The sequence below is a fragment of the Erpetoichthys calabaricus genome, chromosome 8 (assembly GCF_900747795.2).
Source record: "Erpetoichthys calabaricus chromosome 8, fErpCal1.3, whole genome shotgun sequence".
NCBI classification, from domain to species: domain Eukaryota; kingdom Metazoa; phylum Chordata; class Cladistia; order Polypteriformes; family Polypteridae; genus Erpetoichthys; species Erpetoichthys calabaricus.
Window position 1 is genome coordinate 1,286,616 of NC_041401.2, and position 15,955 is coordinate 1,302,570.

The 15,955-nt window shown below is 52.5% G+C and overlaps 2 protein-coding genes across 2 annotated transcripts; both read right to left on the reverse strand.

The window, feature by feature from the left end:
- Positions 1-278: 278 nt before the first annotated feature.
- On the reverse strand, positions 279-2,174 carry LOC114656494 (T-cell-specific surface glycoprotein CD28-like). The gene is made up of 3 exons (XM_051930989.1): positions 1,909-2,174; positions 792-1,368; positions 279-715 (listed from the first exon to the last, which is right to left on the reverse strand). The coding sequence occupies exons 1-2, from the start codon at positions 1,955-1,957 to the stop codon at positions 905-907; spliced, it is 513 nt and encodes a 170-aa protein (XP_051786949.1). The 5' UTR covers positions 1,958-2,174; the 3' UTR covers positions 279-715; positions 792-904.
- Positions 2,175-10,747: 8,573 nt separating this feature from the next.
- cd28 (CD28 molecule) lies at positions 10,748-14,637 on the reverse strand. Its single transcript, XM_028808157.2, has 4 exons — positions 14,572-14,637; positions 13,224-13,571; positions 12,740-12,852; positions 10,748-11,206 (listed from the first exon to the last, which is right to left on the reverse strand). Exons 1-4 carry the CDS (start codon positions 14,621-14,623, stop codon positions 11,114-11,116), a joined length of 606 nt encoding a protein of 201 aa, XP_028663990.1. The 5' UTR covers positions 14,624-14,637; the 3' UTR covers positions 10,748-11,113.
- Between the last annotated feature and the right edge of the window lie 1,318 nt (positions 14,638-15,955).

The following is a 15,955-nucleotide window of genomic DNA, read 5'->3' on the forward strand; positions in this document are numbered from 1 at the left end:
AATCTGTGCTGTTATGAGATGCTCTGCTGGGGCCCGTGTGGGAGCTCCGTGAATTGGCTATCTGATCAAAGGCAGCAGGAAGCCCCCCTGTATGCCTCCCCCCCATTAAGCCAATTTTAAAGCTCGGATGTTTGGTAGTGTCACTCGTCCTTGGTGTCGTTTGTGTCACCTGTGCCACTGCTGGCTTGGTCTTCAGTGTGGCGTCGGCATAATTAGAGCAAGAGGTGACAGCCAGAGGGGCAGAGAGCCCCCAGTTCCAGAAGGATCCATTATGCGCGCCACACCACACCACACTGCCCTGCGGGCTTTGCTCCTGTGCCCCGTGGGAGGCACGGCTGCACCTCGACTTCGCGCCCGCGACGGCCGCCTGATTTATTTTTTCCATTTTCGTTTTTTTTTTTTTCCAGCTCAAATAAAAACAGCAGTTGACGTTTTTTTTGTTTTTTTTATGAGTAAAACATGAAGTGGTCTCTCTGGTGCCCCTCAAGTGTACAACACTAGCAGATAAAGGCCCAGGCAGTGAGGCCCATGCAGTGTCCATCATGGTGCCTGGCCGCTCTCGTCCTCAGTCCCTTTGGCTCACACGCCAGTTGTGGTGCCCCCGCTATGTGGCACTCCAGTGGTCCAGTCTGCGGCCCCCTCCGTTGGCCAGCCCTTTGCGCATGTCCATGTACTCCGAGTTGTTGTCCAGCTTCATGGCAGCCCGCCGCCGTCTCTGAAAGACAAGAAGGCAGAGCTGTTGAGCGGAGTGGCAGTGCCCTGGACCCTCGGTGCCCACGCCAGGTACTTACCTCTACAAGTCCCCAGCTGACACTGATGGCCACGCTGTACAGCAGCAGAATCCCTGCAATGACAACCACGGTGACCAGCAGCGGGTCCGGCTGCATTTCTAGGACTTTGTCACCTACAGAGACAGACAGAGAGAGAGCTGATGGGGACTTGTCCACACACACCGGGCCCTGGTGACATTACAGCCAGGCGTGCACTCACATTCATTGGGCAGCTGGGTGGCTGGACTTGTGGCACTGAGGACCATGGTGCCCACACCCGCTCCGTCCTCATATGGGAAGGGCTTCCGCTTCTCCACTTTGCAGATGTAGATGTCCTCGTCCTCCTTGTCGAGACTGAAGATGGTCAGCGTGAAGCTGGCGTGGGTGCTGTTGTGATCCTGAGGTATCATGACACACTTGAAGGCGTACACTGAGGTGCCCGCGCTCTTGATGCAGGACGTCGTGTCGTTGTGGATCACCCGGTGAAGGAACACATGGACCGTCTCGGCCTTAGGGCGTGGAATTTCATAGGAGCAGTTGAGGGACACCTCCCCGCCACTGGTGATGAGCGCACGCTGAGACTGCACGACCTCGAAGGCTGAAACGAGATGAGCAAGATGAGTGGGGCACTCATCTACTACCCGCGGCATGTGCCTTGGCATCACCGCAATGGGGTGTGGGCATTCTGAGCTTCCTGCCTGCATCTGGTGAGCTGGGAAGCAGTGCCAGTCTAGACCAGGGCTTCTGTCAGGTGCCAGTTGTAGTCTCAAGTCTCAGTGCCAGTCTCAAGTGTGTGAGATCACAGGGCCACCGTGCCACCTGCCTGCATCTGAAACAACTTACTCGCACCAACAGTGGGCGAGCACAGCCCTCTAGGTGGGAATGGCTCTGAACCCTTGCAGATGCCCCCAGCCCCCACTAAGATGTTCCAGACACCTCAGGCCTTGGCAAAGTGACAGCCGCTGCTCATGTGACTGGCACCATGAAAGGCACTAACTACAGAAGTAGAAGCCTGCAGTTGAGCTGAGCTGAGGGTAAAAAAAAAAAAAAAGATCAAAGAGCCTCACTGAGAGCAAAAGCAACCAACAGGAAAAGCGGGTGCCCACCCCACCCTTGGCAACCCCCGGCAAGCACTCACCCTCCAGGTGCCCCAGGCAGAGCGCCAGCAGCAGTAACCCGGGCAGCATGTTGTCAGGCAGCAATGAGAGCGCAGCCTGTGGCAGGCCGGGGCCTTTGGTGTAGCACCGCCCACTGCCCACCTGGGGGAGGAGCCAAGGTGTGACTCAGACTCATTATCATAAGGGGAAGACCGTGGTGGGCTGATTGGCTGTTATGGTTATTAGTTCATTGATGAGACGAGTGGTTGGTTGAATTGAGGGGCAGACGGCTTTCCTGATTGGTTGAGTCAGCTGATTCTTGACTGATTGTATTGATGGAGTGAATGGTTGCATTTCCTCTCAGCTGATTCATTGATTACTTGAATTGATAGACCTGATTGATTGATCATTTACTGACCGCTTCATGGACTTCACAGATCGTGTCGATTAACTGGAGTGGGGGGGCTGACTGACTGACCGATTGAGGTTTTGCTCGACTGATCGGTTTTATTGATTCATTGATTGACTTGCTTTCCTGACTGATTGATCCTTTGACTGATTTGCCCCACTGACCCTTTTCCAGCACCCCTTTGAGGTCCTTGTGTCCTCCTCCTCGGCGAGTGATGTTAAGATGAGACCCCCTAAGCCGGCACGCTCACGGCGCCCCTTTTAACTCAGACCTGCTTGCCCTACGCTGCAGCTGTGCCAGTCGGGCCCCCTGCTTCTGCTGCCTGCCGTGCCGCCTGATGGCTTCCTCCATGGTGCTTGTAAACCACATTTCCTGTTTTTGTGCTCCTGATGTTTCCGACGCTGTCCTACATCTGCCGCCCACCCTTAAAGGACACCATGGAGCCCCGGGGTCTTCACAGGCCCTCCATGTGCTGGTCATCGTGGTCCCTGAAAGGCACTATATCAGATCAGGACCTACCTCATTGACATGTGCCACACTTTGGGCACCGACCTGCCAGGTCAGCACATCAGTGGCCAGCCTGGGATTGGAACAAACGACTGGCACCTGTAACGGCAGTGCCACCCAGACTCTAAGTGAATGTTGTGCTCCTCACAGCTAAATGCAGCAGACTATATAGCGCCTTACAGAACAATCAGCTTTAGAGTGCAGGACATCACCTGCCTGGGCCAGCAGGGAGTGTGCCCCCTAGGATGTGACCCCAAAGGTGTCAAGAGTCACTGAATCGGGTGAATCTGAAGCAGCCACGTCATTGGGAGGACACGATGAACAGGCTGACCACGTGTCTCCGGGTCTCAAGTTGTGTCCTGTGGGCCTTTCTTTATCTCCCAAGGGTGGTCGATCTGCTGAGCGAAGTGTGAGTGAAGGCTGACAAGCGCCACTGTGGTCAGTCACTCTCCAGACCTTCATGGTGACCTGCTGTGACCACCGTGGCCCGTCAGTGACAATCCGTCTGTCCAAGCCGTGGTGTGTTTGACTTTCAGAGGTCAGTGGACACGATGAGGATGACAAAGAAGAAGTGGCTGGTGCTGCCTGGCGCCGCGTCATTCATGCGGTCAGCTGTCTTGTGCCCCCCCCCCCCATGCCTGAGGGCCCCCTCTAGTGTGATGTCGAGCTGGGCACTCGTAGTCGTCGTCTGCATCTCTTGGTCTTTATTTCCTTCAGCTGTTTCCACCATTTTGGTGGTGAGCTCATCCTTCTTCAGACTCGCCGGCCAGTGGGCATCGGGGCGGATGTCCTGATTTGTGGAGGGCTAGAAGAGCCCGTTTTCACACTCTGGACGGTGAAGACTCTTGAGCGCACACCACTCGAATTAGCATTTGTCAGGTCATCACCGTGGCACCATTTTGTTCCTCGTTGGGTTGTGGTTCGGTTGTCTAGATGTGACGGACTGTTGCTAGGGGGTGTGGCCTCAGCAGCTGCACAACAACTCGTCAGACCTGCGCTGGCAGTAAAGCTGGCATCACGGCAGCGCCTGGCATTTTGGACATCTACAAGAAAGCTGAAGTGTAGTGTTGTGTGTTGGTCTGAGCCCCCCAGATATGACCACAAAGCAGGCCAGAATGGAAACCCGCTGGCTCAGGACAGGCTCACTCCCCTGCTGGCCGAGCGGCAAACAGACGTCCACCTTTGACGTTCACAAATATATAAGCAGAGTCCCAAAATACAATCAGAATACCACACAAGAGTGAGGACTACCATAAACCCCTGGCGTGAAAAGAGACAACAGAATCTTCATTAAAGGAGGATTCATAAAAAAAAAAGAAGAAATAGAAGAAAATACAAAAAAGGAGGCAAACTGAAAACAAACCCAAAGTCCTCAAGCTGTCAATGAAACCAGAAAATCCAAAGCGAAACCCACTGAGGGGGCACCCCTGCGCCACTATCCCAAAACAAGGCACCAGCCTTCTTCACCTTGGCCGTGTCTCTGAGCACCCGGACCCCTCTGACCTTGCAGTTCTGGTCGTTAGTGGCCTCCTGGTGGCTTTATCTTCAGTCCTTCTCAAGTCGTTTGTGGTTTTGGTGACCATGATGACGATTTGCAGAACAAGCCGTTTGCTCATCCTGTGATCAGACCTCAGTAGTTTTGTCACTTTCTGTCTGAGAGGCATTTCACCATTTTGGACCTTTCTGTGTCTCTTGAATGCTCTGCTTTGGCCCATTTTACCTGAGGTCGAGAAGCCCACCTTAATGTACTGTAAGGTGTCAATCACTTTAAGCCACGCCCTCCCTGGAGATGAGGACGTCCAATCAGAATTCAGCTTTGTAAGGCACAGAGTTGTAAAAAATGTGTTGTGAATGTCAGCATGTGGCCCTGCCTGACACTGATGGTGACACTGGGTCGAGTCCACACACCTGAGTCAATGGCCACCGCTTGTGGTTGGCGGTGAAGTGACGTGAACTGCGCCTTGTGTGACTGCTAGTGAGCTGTAGGTGACGTTTATTGGTAGCTCAATGAAAGTGACAGGAGTTGAGAATAAGAGTTTGATTGATATAGCGCCTTCACCTGCTCAAAGCACTCGTGTTTTTACTTTTTGTTTCTGATTTCTGTTTAAATTTCCTGACCTGTGATGTTTGTGTGTCTGAGCTGCCGTGCTCTGCTCTGATGGCTATCAGGTGTCACTTGTCACTTGATGTATTTTGATGTTTGGTTTCTGTGTCACTCCTCAGCTCTCATGTGGTTTCCGTCTTTTTTTTCTGCCTGTCCTCACAACTCCTCCATGTTCTCACGCTCCTTGCTGCTCTCGTTTTGGGGGTCCGCTTCAAGTTCAGGTGACACAGTAGCCTTCAGCCCACCACCTGCTACATTTCTTTTTGTGGTTCAATCAGAACAGTGAAGTGAGGTCTAAAAATGGGAAGAAATTCATTGGGGGACGAAAATATAACATGGAGGAATTAAAAAAAAAAAGTGTGGGGGGGGGAATTTTCAACTTGAATGACCCCCCTGTTTAAATTTGGATTTCCTCACCTCTAGCCAATCAGTGGCAGCCAAGTCAGCAATAAGCAGTGCCCGACACTCCGCCCATTCATCTCAACGCCCGTGTGTGATTGGTTAGGGGGCGGACACTTGCCGTCTCCTCCCGCCCCTTTCTGTGTTCCTCCCATTCGTTTTCCTGACTTTATGGAGAAGGTTTGGATTTCCAGCGAAGCACAAAAGCAAATCTCGACTGCGGTGACCTTGGGGGTCCGGTGAAGTCGTCAGAGTCGAGTGCCTTTCATGGTAGCAGTTGACGTCCCCTAAAGCAGCGAGGTGCAGGCAGAGACTTAGGGTGGGGGTCCGGGGTTTGGCATTTCTTAAGTTTCTTTAACTGGCATTGCATTTTCTGTTTTGGGGTCAACACCGCTTGGAGTTTTCAGGTTTGAAACTGAAGCCGTCTGCTCATATTGGAGCACCGAAGACCACCTTTAGGTGTTTAGAGGGCTGTGACCGTCTGTCTGTCCATCTTCCTTGTAATGAATCGGCCCCCCGAGACCCTGAATTCGCCTCCACTCACCTTCCTGACTTTAAGGTGCCTGATAAACACGTGAGCCCAACATCAGACCCTGCAGCGTCCCACCGTGTGCCCCCGACGAATGAATACATAAAAAAACAGCTGTAAGGCAACGTCCATAAGCAATGAGAAATATACAAAAAAATAAAGTCAAGTGGCAATCCCCCCGACCCACAAGAGCCCCCTAAACGTGCAAATAAAAATACACACAGTGGGAAAATCACACGCCAGACCCCCACTGCCGTTAACGGCCGGTGACTGAATCGTCGAATGCCAGCCGACCCAAAAAACTCGAAATCCATCCATTTTCCAACCCGCTGAATCCGAACACAGGGTCACGGGGGTCTGCTGGAGCCAATCCTCGCCAACACAGGGCACAAGGCAGGAACCAGTCCAGGGCAGGGTGCCAACCCACCGCAGACTCAAAATCTTAACTGTAAAAAGTTGCTCAGTCAGTCGGCGCCATTTTGTGAGTCCGCTAGAAGTCCCGGAATGTGAAACGTGCGTCCAAAGCGACCTGCTGGCCTTTCTCTCACGGCCCATGCTGACCACTTCACTTCGCTCTTTTCTGTCCATTTTTTTCCCCTCAATGGCCGCTCTCCACTCCTTTTCAAAAACGGCGCAATTTATGCAAATTCCACCAGACAAAGGAAACTGGATGTCCCGCCTTCTGGGGGGGGCGCCGCTGTCAATCGCTGGTGGGGTGGGCTACCGTAACACCCGCACAGGCAAAGCAGACAGAGAGCTGAAAACACAGAACATCTTAGATGTGGCAGCGCTACACCCTGAACCACTCACTCAGGGCAGGATCAGTCACTGGATGAGGTGCCAGTCCATCACACACACACACACACACTGTGGGGTCCTAGGAGATGTTCACATGTCATAAGCCATTAAAATGTTAAACGTCAGGAAAGGATCCATTTAGTGATCTGTTGTGTTTGGCGTGCTTGTTCATCAAGTGACACCCTTTAGATTATGTGACAAAAGGTGCCCACCATCGGTGAATCTGCTCTTGGCATAATTCTGGTATTAAAGTCATAACAGAGACCTGGCTAAATAACAAAGATGGCGACGAGTGGATACACATGATACAGAACAGAAAAGGAGGTGGGCTTGCTGTTTATGTCAAAGAGAATTCAGTTGGGCAGTGGACCCCATCTTAGTGAGGACGTCTGGCTTCAACTGGCCTTATTTTAGGAGTGCGTTAGAGACCACCCAATACAGACATCTTTTTAGTTTTTATATGGGGAGGTTATAATCATGGGGGGCTTTAACTACCTGAATATTAACTGGGATAACCTGGCAAATGGCAGAGCACAAGAGCAGGAGGTTTGAGAAGTAAGCGGTGACAGTTTTATAACTCCGTATGTTAACGTGGGGTGAGGCCTCTCTGGATTGAGTATTCAGTAATAATCAGGAGAGAACTGAGGGCCTCGAGGTGATTGGACCTCTAGGGTCACGTGACCGTCATATAATACAATTCTCTTGTGTTTTAGGCTGCAAAGACTAAAATTGTTAAGTTGAACTTTAGTGGGGCAAATTTGGAGGAAATGTGGCCAAGTCTGAGGAGGAGAGACTGGGACAGTGGAGCAGATTGAGAAATGTGTCACATGTGATGAAGGACAGGGACGGACCGACATATCGAATTAATAGGAAATGTAAGAAAACAGACAAGCAAGACGTGTAAAGACCAGTAACTCCAGTGTGAATCGTGGGGCACTTGAAAACATGAGGGCAACCATTAAGAAGGATATTAGAGAAGCTAAAAGGCAGTAAGAGAGGAATATGGCAGATAAGGCGAAAGATGAGCCAAAGAGATTCTTTCAGGATTTTAGCAGTAAAAGAAAAGTCAAGGAGGAGGTGAAGTGCATCAGAAATAGTAAAAGGAGAATTGAAAGAAATAGCGGACCCCCTAAACTCCCATTTGAATGAGGTCTTCACGTGTGAGGGAGTGGATAACCTCAGAGCAGTAACAGGGACTACTAAGGAGAGCTTTAGAAAGTCTAGAGAGAGAAGAGCAGCTGAGATGAAATAGGCTGACATCACACAAATCACCAGGAGCAGATGATGTTCACCACAGAGGTCTTAAGGGGGCCAGCGAGTGCAGATAGAGACCCTTGACACAGATTTAGGAAGTCACTGAGCACTGAAGAGATTTTGAAGGACTAGAAAATGGCAAATATCATCCGATTATATAAAAAGGGCAGAGCAACAATAGGCCAGTAACCTTAATGGGCATCACAGAAAAATGAATGGAAGGAAATATTAAGGAGAAGATGGAGCAACACCTGGCAGGGACAGGACAGTCAGCGTGGGCTCAGAAGAGGGAGGTCGTGTTTAACTAACAGGCTGGAATTCAATGAGGAGGAAACAAAAGGATACGACCAGAGAGGAGCTGATGTGGACTTTCAGGAACATTTGATAAGGTGCCACATGAGAGGGTGGGCATCAAACTACAAGAAGTGGCAGTTCAGGGTGTGGGGTGTAGGTGGGTGCAGAACTGGCTCAGACACAGGAAGCAGAGGGTGATGGTGACCTCCTCAGAGTGGTGACCAGCAGGGGGCAGTGTGGGGCCGCTTTTGTTTTAATGAAGAAGACGTCAAGCTGGTAGGAAGAGCAGATAATGGAGAGGCGGCCGAATCGCGACAGCACGCAGGGGCAGACAGATTTGTGGACGCTGACTTTCAATGGACGGTGAAGGTGGCAGAAGTGTGAGGTCTGAGTACACAGTGGGAGCTCTGAACGTCTACAAGGACTTACCAGATTTAGAATATTAGAAATTAGGGTTAAAAAGGTTTGGCCTCGAGAGACAAACAAAGAGCTGACTGACGCAGTCCACTGCCCAAATATCAAAAGGGGGGGCTCCATAAAGCAGAAAGTCAAAAAGCAAAGCAACACACCAGGAGACCCCCAAAAACCTACCACCATGAGCGGACATCAGCACCCCGCGGCATTTACCAGCTTATGAAGGCAGTGGTGCCAGGGGGCCTCACCCCCTTGGACTCAACACAAAGAGGACAAGTCGGGGGGGGGTCAACACCTGAGTGCCCCTCTTGCCAGGCATGTGGGCATATTAAGGGCAGGAGGCGAGGCGTGAAAAGACAATTCAATATATAAATGACATCATACAAAGACAGGGAGTGAAACAAAACAATACACAATAACAGAAATAAAGAAACCCACCCAATCACACAACATACAAAATAATATTTAAATTAAGCAAAAACGCAGCCAAGCCTGGCATGAGGCACACTGATGCCCAGGTTGCCACATTCCAAAAACACAAAATGGCACTGCAGGGGGCGGAGACCAGCCAGGTGCAGGGTGGGACTAAGGGGCGTGGCCTGAAGCGCCACAGTCTGAGCAGAGACGGCCGAGTGAAGACCCTCCATCATGTCGTGGCTCAGTGCTGCCCCTCCATGGTGAACCAAGGCTCTCATGTGTCTAATCTTCAAGTGACACATTGTGCCCCCCCCCCCCCACTCCTACACACACACCCTCCCCCAGTCTGTTTCAGGACCCCTTCAGGGTCTTCACAATTTTCAAAGGCTTCAAATAAAGTGGCAGCATGTTGCACGTTTATGAGCACAAGGAAGTAAGAATGCCAGGGTGCACAGGACAGGAAGGACCCTAAAAGTAATTACTCCACCAGAGGGCGATGTTGTTAGGGTCACCGTCAATGCCAGAGTTCAGACACTAGAGGGCGATGCCATCATTTCAGGGTTAGCCATTTATTTCAGGTAATGAAGACAGAGGTTTTGTGGCAAGGTAGTCCATCCATCCATTATCCAACCCGCTGAATCCGAACACAGGGTCACGGGGGTCTGCTGGAGCCAATCCCAGCCAACACAGGGCGCAAGGCAGGAACCAATCCTGGGCAGGGTGCCAACCCACCGCAGGACACACACCCACACACCAAGCACACACTAGGGACAATTTAGAATCGCCAATCCACCTGACCTGCATGTCTTTGGACTGTGGGAGGAAACCCACGCAGACACGGGGAGAACATGCAAACTCCATGCCAGGAGGACCCAGAAAGCAAACCCAGGTCTCCTAACTGCGAGGCAGCAGCGCTACCACTGCACCACCATGCCGCCCTGGCAAGGTAGTATAACCCTTTATATATTATATAGCACCTTTCACATCTACCTACAGTATCTGCCACTTATATAGTGCCTTACATATCCCTTACCAATCAGCGGTGACATGTTGATCAGCATGTGCCAATACGGGTGTCACTGCCCACAATGTTGAGCCCACAAGGTGCTTTTTATAGCAATTCAAGAGCCCGAGGACCCCTAGTGGAGACTAAGGGGAAGTGCATTTGGGACTGAAGCCTGAAAGCCCCCCGAAGCAGTTGTGAGAATCGGGAACAAACTATGGAGTCGTGGAGTTGAAGTGGAAACACGAAAAGACCAGGGTGGGCTCACCAGACGAGTGTGGGGGTCTCCTCGTGTTGTTTTTCACAGTCCCAGCTCTGGGGTTACTACTGAAGCACAGGCTTCATTTTATATCATGCCATTCGTAATGACGTGGCTTTACAATCACAGACATCTGTAGGATGGCAGGGTGGTGCAGCGGGCAGCGCTGCCTTAATTCCCAGTCATGTTTGTTCTCCTTGGGCTTGTGTGGATTTCCAAACATATGGGAAGACGTGGACAGTAAGCTGTTTGGTGTCTCCTCACTGGCGCATGTCCTTTCATGAACGGCGGGCACCCCATCACAGCTAACCGATGGGCCGGGGTCTCAAAGTGCCATCTACCCATCCCTTGGCTCTTGCTGGCCTGGCACAGTCACAGCTCTCCTACAGACAGAGAGGACAAGCCCTCCCCCACCCAGCAGATCTCTGAGCCCAGTGCCCCCATGCCCACTCCATGTGTGTCTCCTTGGTGGCGTGAAATGAGCAGAGGACGCCAGTCTGCATTGACCACAGTCTTTTATTACTACACATTGAATGTACAACATGAGGCAGGATGTCCAAGCTGGCAGGTGGGCATTGCCAGGCCTGCCAGCTCTCCTGCCATTGAGCACTCTTTGAATGTCACATGTCTTCTGCATATCAAAATGATATTTCTAAATGCCCACTTAGGCAACTGCTGCTTTTCACAGAAAATTTAACCATCGCCTAAGACAACGCCAGACAAAGGATGACGGTGCCAAACCTGCAGCACCCGCCATCTGCTGGAGCAGGTCAGTGCCTGCTTGTGAGTGTGTGTGTGTGCCTACATGTGCGTGTGTGAGGTGGTGGCAGCGGGCACAGCTCTGTCACCAAAGACGACATCAAAACAGCACATAGCGACTGTTTGTCTTCATCTTCTCTGGAATCACCGGCGCCGTATCCACGTACTCGGAGTTCACTCTCCGGTTGAGGGTCTGCAAGGCAAAGAGGAGAGGGGCACAGTTAGTGGTCAGCCGCCATTGGTCACTCCCTGTTCTTATATAGTGCCCAGGCACAGAAATGCACACGCAAACGGGTCTGTTCAAGTGGGACACCATCAGGATCACTGCAGCACTGTGGGGGGCAGCCGCTATAAAGAACAGACCCCCCCCCCATCCCACAGTGAGTGGGCCTGAGGCTGCATGTTTGAGAGGTGACCACCCAGCTGGGCACAGGGAGGGCACAGAGCCTGGGAGCAGGACAGGAGAGCTGCGTAATCTGATGGTCACCCACAGCCTGCTCTGCGGCCGCTTGCCAGCCGTCGGGGACTCAAGTGCACACTGAAGCGAGTGTGTGTGTGTGTGTGTGTGTGTGTGTGTGTGAAGGCCTAGCACCACCTGCACTTCTCATCTGGCTCTACAGCTCGTCTTCTGGTGGCACTGTGTAGGGGTCTTCATCGTCATCATCATCATCTTGTCTCTACAGGCCCCATGCTGGAGGTTCTTGTGTCTCATCATGTTCTAAATGTTTAGAAGCCCCCACACTCAAACACCCGCGTGCACAGCTGTAGTGCCACCCACAGCCCACTGACTCTACAAGCCCCCTGTGTATACAGCACTCTAGCGCCACCCGCAGGTACCCCACTGAAGGGTGTGCATGTTCTAGTGCCAACTTGGTTCTTCATATCTGCCAGCCCCACACTTAAGGTTCTGGTGCCACCTGTTTAATAAGCCCCATGTTTGCTCAGCTCTAGCGCCACCTGCAGGTACCCCACTGATGGTTTGTGTGGTGTGTAAGCTGCACACTGAGGCCTTATACGTATCTGTGTGTATTCCTGGTGTGTGTGTGCAGTTCTACACATTTTTAAAGCCCACATTTGGGAGTGCAGTTCTAGCGCCCCCTACAGCCTGCTGGTTCAATAAGCCCATGGTGACGGCTCCTCTCTGTATGGCTCTAGCGCCTCCTGCAGGCGTCTCCACTTTCTGTAGAGCCCCACACTGAAGTGACTGTCTGCTTAGCTGTAGCGCCACCTTGAGTCCCACACTTAAGGTTCTGTGTTCTGTTTTATGAGACCCCTGCTGAAGGCGTCTGTGTATGCAGTGCTCTAGCGCCACCTGCTGGTACCCCACTGATGGGTGTGCGTGTTTTAGTGCCGCCGACTGTTTTCTGGTTCTCTGTAAGCCCCAGAGAGTGTGTGTGTGTATCAGTGGCGCCACCTGCTGTTCTCCTCCGGTACTACACGTTTATAAGCCCCATATTTGTGGGTACAGTTCTAGTGCCCCCTACAGTCAGCTGGCTCTTTAACTGCAGTCCTAACAGACCCCCAACTGAAGGAGTCTCTGGCGCCACCTACTGGTCTCTCTGCAGTTTCTATATAATGCTGCCTCCCCAGTTTACGCGACTCTAGTGCCACCTGCAGGTCTCCCCAGCCTGTACATGAAGTGGCCACATGCCCAGCTCTTCTTCTGTATTTGCCATGCTTGGTGGTCTGCCCCCCCCCCCCCAACCCAAAATGATGATCCACTTACCCTGTAGACCAGGATGCTGATGATGATGATGACAGTGCACACCACCACGGTCACCGGCACGGCCATGAAGACCCAGTCCATGCTGTGCTCCTTGGCTGGACACGGTGGTCTTTCTGAAAACAGAAGAAGCAGAACGGCAGCGTTACCTGGCAGGTGGGAGGCGGGTGTAGGAGAGGTGCCAGGCTGCCTCAGAAACCGCAAGAAGGGGTTTTCTCGGTGGAGTTCAAAAGAAGCGTTTGATTCGCTGGTAGACACGTCACTGGGGTCATGTGACTCTCGCTCTGCTGCTTTGTTTTGGAACTCCGCGCCCGCGATGAAGGGGCACATGAAAGGCGAGCGGAGGAGGGCACATGTTCCACTGCTGGGCGCATGCTCTCTACAAGGAGCTCCCTATGTATTTGCTTTCGAGATACAAGCCTGGCACCATAAGAAGTTGGCATAGGGGGCTCAAACTGGGGGGAGGAGGAGGTTTCACCATCCTTACCAGACACATAGATCAGGGTCCCGCTGCCCAGTCCCAGGCGGTATGGAGGCGGGTACAAGATCTCCACCTTGCACCGGTAGAAGTCTGTGTCGGCGCCGCTCAGGCCGGGCACGGTCAGGTCCAGTCTGTTGGCACTCGCATTCCCTTGGCAGCTGAGTGGCTCGTCACTCTCAAGGCTGGTGTTGGGCAGCTGGAAGGAGGACATGCAGACGACATCTTTGCCTGACAGGCCTCGGAGCAGGGTGACCCGCAGCTCCTGCCCTCTCCCTGTGTGGTTGAAGCTGCATGCCAGCTGTGCCAGTCCATCATTGTCGGCATTCACACGGTAAGGCTGGTAGATATGGAGGGCTGAAAGACAGAGAGAAAACATCAGGGGTGGATGAGCCCACCCTCCGGCTCACTGGGTTAATGTGCCTACACTATATAGCGCCTTATGCCAGGGAGGCTGGCACTTCTCGTCTCATAAAAGCTCTTTGATGGATTCTGCGGCTTTCATATGGAAATGTCAGCCATCGACAGAGAAAGTCAACCAAGCACCTGTGGTTTGTGACAAAGAGCACCACGAAGCCACATCCTCACCGAGGACAGCCAGCTGACCGTCACCAGGGCTCCTTGGGGACACCACAGCTTGGCTCAGCTGAGGCCAAAGTGGCCACCACCGTCAGCACTTGAGAGAAATAAAGGAATGGTGCAGCGGTGCAAGCGTCCGCCCGTCTAGTGCCTTTGAAGTCTGGCAGGGTGAACGCTATGATGCCAGCTGAAGCTCACCCTCGCCCTTCTAATGATCCCAGAGAGCACCTTTATGGTATATAGCGCCTTTCCCAAGTCAATGTCCCTCCTCCCCAGTCCACAGCTGTTAATGTGACTCACTGAGGGTTAGAGGCTGGCATGGACCCTGCAGTCCAGTGCCTTGGCTGCTAAGCCACTCTCTGTGCCCCCCCCCCCCCATGCCCCCAGCCCAGTCTTAATCTTCCAAATCCTCATTTTGTTCATATTCAGAGTTGGCCCCCATACCCATATGCGACTTTGTGTGCCCCCCAGCCCAGTCTTGATCTTCCTCATCCTCATTTTGTTCATATTCAGAGTTGCCCCATGCCACTTTGTGTGCCCACCCAGTGTCCCCCAGCCCAGTCTTAATCTTCCAAATCCTCATTTTGTTCATATTCTGAGTTGTACCCACACCCCTAAACCACTCTGTTTGCCCCCCAAATGCCCCCCAGCCCAGTCTTGATCTTCCTCATCCTCATTTTGTCCATATTCAGAGTTGCCCCCCAAACCCCTATGCCACTCTGTGTGTCCTCCTCATCGTCTTCTTCATCCCCGCACCCCCCACTGTCGAGCCACTTACCGGCCGCCCTGCAGAGCAACACAGAGACGAGTGCGAGACGGGTGAGCGCCATGCTGCTGATGTGAGCCTGCGCCGCCACCGCCAGGGCCTTATATGAGTCGAGCGTGTTTTGGAAATCTTCATGCGTGACATCATGTGTGGTTTAGGATGTGAGAGGAAACGTGCGCCATGCCAGTAATGCTTTTTAGGTTTAGAATAAGGAGCCGCGAACGGCTCGGCCCGAGCCCTGCTCTGCTAACCACATGGAAACTGCCGACGGTGAGAAATGAGTGCCGCGCTGCGGAGCGCCAGTGCCGGGCGGCCACCCGCCGTGCCGCATGGAGATTTCGAGGTTTGCGCGGAGCTGCGCTGAGCTCATCTCATTCACATTTGTCATTCTGGTTTTCACAATCTCATCATTTTTCCGTTTTATGTTTTTCAATAGAAAGAATTTGAAATTTGTGACAATAGAAAGTCCTGAGCAGGCGATTCTGACAAAATGACAAAGAGTCGAGTTGGGGGCCTCCGTTTGTGTCGTGCTTGTCATTCGAAGGGCGCTGTGTGACGAGGACCTCTGGGACCCGAGTGACCGTCACCGTCGTCTTAACAGGGAGGACAGGGTGGGCACCAACAGTTCGCCCATACCTGGTGGGCAGACCTGGACAGGACCCCAAGGCTGGAGCTCCTGTGTCAGAGCAAAAGGTCACAAAACAAACTGGACCGCCTGGGCAGGGTCCAATGGTGGGCACTAGAAAGGGGACCCCAAAACAAACCAAAAAACAATTCAGCCATAAATAGAGTCTGGGGAGAACACTGTGGTTGGGACCACCCTACTGATCAAACTATAATCAGCCTCTGGACCCCAGACAGGATTCCAAGGTGGGCACCAGAAAGGTGTGCAGACCCTGGGCAGGACAATATGGTGGGCCCATCGTATCAGAGTGGTAGAGCAGAAAAGACATTGGACAGACACTGGACTGCCTGGGCAGACTCCAATGGTGGGCACTAAAGGGAACCTAAGTACCAACAAGTAATTGAGAGGTTAACGGCGGGTGGGGTCCGCACAGGACACTTCGGCTCGGCCCCCTCCATCAGTGGATGGCACAGGTGTGGTCAAACTACAGTCAGTCTGTGGACATCGGAACAGGTCTCAATGGTGGGCACTACAAAGGTCCCTAATGTGATCCTACTGAGTTCCATAAAAGACCCCGCTGTTAACTACACCACAAATCTGTGGGGTCCCCCTGCCCTCTCGCAGAAGGGGCCTCACCAAGGGCACCATAGGGGGGCCCTAAAGGGAACCTAAGAACCACAAAGCAAGTTACTTGTAACCAATGGGTGGCATCTGGGGAGGACCCTTCAGCTCGGTCTGCTCTATCGGCAAGTGAGGACAGAAGCGGGCAAA

Excerpts from the sequence above, each read along its gene's own strand:
- cd28 (XM_028808157.2), bottom strand. The coding sequence starts at position 14,623 with ATGGCGCTCACCCGTCTCGCACTCGTCTCTGTGTTGCTCTGCAGGGCG. Across the intron at positions 12,853-13,223 it reads GACCCTGATCTATGTGTCTG|AAAGACCACCGTGTCCAGCC; the intron begins GTAAGGATGGTG and ends TTCTGTTTTCAG. Across the intron at positions 11,207-12,739 it reads TCAGCATCCTGGTCTACAGG|ACCCTCAACCGGAGAGTGAA; the intron begins GTAAGTGGATCA and ends TTTGCCTTGCAG.
- LOC114656494 (XM_051930989.1), bottom strand. The coding sequence starts at position 1,957 with ATGCTGCCCGGGTTACTGCTGCTGGCGCTCTGCCTGGGGCACCTGGAG. Across the intron at positions 1,369-1,908 it reads CTGCCTGGGGCACCTGGAGG|CCTTCGAGGTCGTGCAGTCT; the intron begins GTGAGTGCTTGC and ends ATCTCGTTTCAG.